A 2,867-nucleotide genomic window follows, 5' to 3' on the forward strand; every position below is an offset into this window, starting at 1 on the left:
TCAGTTTTGTTTTCTACTGGAGGCAGAAGTAACGTTCCATTCCAAACGCGCGCGCGCGCACGTCTGAGTCCTCAACCGCCGCGCGCCGGCGGCATTAACGTTGGCCCGAGGAGCCGGTGCGCCACCAACCACAACCTGTCAACTAGGCTCAAGTCTGCGTGGCACCGCCGCTCGGGTTGGCTGCGTGCGTCGCTCCGGTGATCCGCCGCGGTGATTTGAAATTTGAAACAACGAACGGTGCGGTCGTCTTTACGGAACGCGGTGCCTCTCTCTCTCCCTCTCGTAGCCGCAGCCGGAAGCCCGCAGCTCCATTTATTAATCCCGTTTTCCGCAGAGAACGAGTGAGTGGCTCAGTGGAGTGTGACTCTTTCCTGCGCGCCGCGAGCTTCCGCCTTTCCACGAACCCCAGTACCTCTCCTTCGTGCTCCTCTCATCCTACCCTGGGAAGCGCTGCACACGCCGGGATTTCCGCAGGGCGGACGAGCACCGGCAATGCCGAGATCCAGGTGCGTGCCGCAACCAGCAGCCAAGTCCCATTCCCTCTCGCGGCTCGATTCGTTCCGTTTCTCGTGCTGACAATTTCATCCATCCCAGGGGCTCCGAGCTGCCGCCGCAGCGGGCGTCGCCGCGCGCGCCGCTGCACCTCAAGACCACGGCGTCCTCCGACTCCAACGCCGCGCACCACCGCTCCGTCCTCGACCGGACCAGCCCCAAGCTCGCCGCCGACAGACACTCGCCGCGCAGCCCGCTGCCTGAGGTATGCTGTCCACTGTTTTATGCATTTTTTCTGCTACGGCCAGGGAGCCGTGGCTCACTGACTCGGTGGTGGCGGACCTGGCGGTGCGATTTGCAGAAGAAGCGCGCGGGGACGCGGGTGGCGGAGCTCGAGACCAAGCTGGGCAAGGTGCAGGACGAGCTCAAGAAGCTGCGGGAGCAGCTCGTCTCCGCGGAGGCCGCCAAGAAGGACGCGCAGGTCGCGCTCGAGGAGGCCAAGAAGCATGTCGGCACCAAGGGCAGCCCCAAGCCGGCCGCCGCGTCTCCTCCCTCTCCCTCTCCCGCTCCCTCTCCCGCTGCCGCTCCCGTAGCGCTCGAAGAAGAGAAGAAAGCTGACGATGTAAAGGCTGCCGAACCGCCGGCGGCGGTGGCGGCAGAGGAACAGGAGGAGGAGGAGAGCAGCATTAACTCGCCTGCCACAGACGTGTTCGAGGTCGTCAGGACAGAGTCCGGCGACAAGGAGAACCAGGCCGCCCCCCTCGCCGCCGAGGACGGCGAGGAGGTGAGCTGCGGGGACAAGCCTGCGGCGGTAGTGCTGGCGCCGGCCGAGGAGGACGTGGAGGTGGAGGAGACCAAGGCCATGATCGAGGAGGCCGGCAAGACCCACAACGCCTCCGCAGCCGCCCCTGCAGCCGCCGCCAAGGAGATCCCGGAGGAGGTCGCGGAGCTGAGGGCCCAGCTGGCGGCCAGGGAGATGGAGGTGGCGGTCCTCGCGGCCGACAATGCCGAGCTCAAGAAGCTGGCCGCGGATGCAGCCGCGGCGGCTAGGACGGCCGAGGAGGACGCGGCGGCCAGGGCGTTCCTGGTGGAGCAGGAGCTGAGGGAGAACGCGGCGCGGGAGGCGCGCGTGGGCGAGCAGCTCAGGGCCGCCGACGCCGCGCGCGAGGCGCTCGAGGCCGAGATGCGCCGCCTGCGCGTGCAGACCGAGCAGTGGCGCAAGGCGGCGGAGGCGGCCGCCGCGGTCATCGGCGGGGACGCGCACCTCGTCGGCCACCACGGCGGTAATGGCAACGGGTGGGGGTCCCCCGCGACGATGCCGGACGACGGCGACGACGAGGGGTTCGGCGGCAAGCGGAAGGGCGGCGCCGGCGGGATCCGGATGCTCGGCGATCTGTGGAAGAAGAAGGGTGCAAAGTGAGTCGATCGGAGATTCGGCCACAATGTGGCTTGCGTCGGATCAGAGGTTCGCTGCTCGTAGCGGCGAGCTAGCTCAGCTCGCTAGCTCCAGCGCACGCATCGATCGATGGGTCGATCGATGCACTAGCTAGCTAGCAACCATCGTTTACTGCATTTTGGCTCGAATTTCGCTTATGTTTGTATGATGTTGAGATGATGATCCCATCGATCGATGCACTAGCTAGCTAGCAACCATCGTTTACTGCATTTTGGCTCGAATTTCGCTTATGTTTGTATGATGTTGAGATGATGATCGTGAGACTGAACTTTGTCTGTTACCCGGCTTCGTCCGGCTGATGATGCTGCATTTCTGCTAGCCACTGTAGATGCTACTAGAGTGATTGCTAGATAATTCCCTATTTCCCCGTGTATGCTGTTGATGCTAGAGTGATTACTGCTGTAGGCTAGTACTCCGTATTTTGAGATCCTTGTCATAAGATAAGCTTAATGGATGGTCAAGACTCAAATTTCAAGCTGTCGCACCGCGATTTCAAAGTCGCCGCAGAGCTTCTCATGGTCAACATCGGCTCAAATGGGGATAAACATTCGCAAATGTTCCGCATTCGCAAAAAAAAAATGGGGATAAACATTGTGATCACCACAACATTGGCTTGCTTCATCATTGTTTGTTCATGATGATCTCTGAAGACTGAGATTTTTCGGGGATGCAGCCAAAGATTTTGAGCAGCTAGCGAGCGCACACTCGTTTTGAAAACGCCCCGGCGTCAAAGGTCGCGTCTGTTCTCTCTTGGACCACACTCTGAAAACCGTGCAGCTGCAAAACAAAAACGACCCTTTGCACTTTGCAGTGGTAAACCAAACAACTGCAAAAAGATGAACAAGGGCTGGGCCACACGAGGCGAGATCTGCAAAAGACATACGTGTGGGACGCATGAATCATCGAGTGGTTCAGAGAA

At 60.9% G+C, this 2,867-nt stretch overlaps 1 protein-coding gene across 1 annotated transcript; it reads left to right on the forward strand.

Annotated features, from left to right (window-relative positions):
* The first annotated feature begins 316 nt into the window (after window positions 1-316).
* Window positions 317-2,046, forward strand: LOC127343940 (interactor of constitutive active ROPs 4). Its single transcript, XM_051370158.2, has 3 exons — window positions 317-506; window positions 595-757; window positions 854-2,046. Exons 1-3 carry the CDS (start codon window positions 493-495, stop codon window positions 1,910-1,912), a joined length of 1,236 nt encoding a protein of 411 aa, XP_051226118.1. The 5' UTR covers window positions 317-492; the 3' UTR covers window positions 1,913-2,046.
* The last annotated feature ends 821 nt before the right edge of the window (window positions 2,047-2,867 follow it).

This window comes from Lolium perenne, chromosome 3 (genome assembly GCF_019359855.2).
Source record: "Lolium perenne isolate Kyuss_39 chromosome 3, Kyuss_2.0, whole genome shotgun sequence".
Classification (NCBI taxonomy): Eukaryota; Viridiplantae; Streptophyta; class Magnoliopsida; order Poales; family Poaceae; genus Lolium; species Lolium perenne.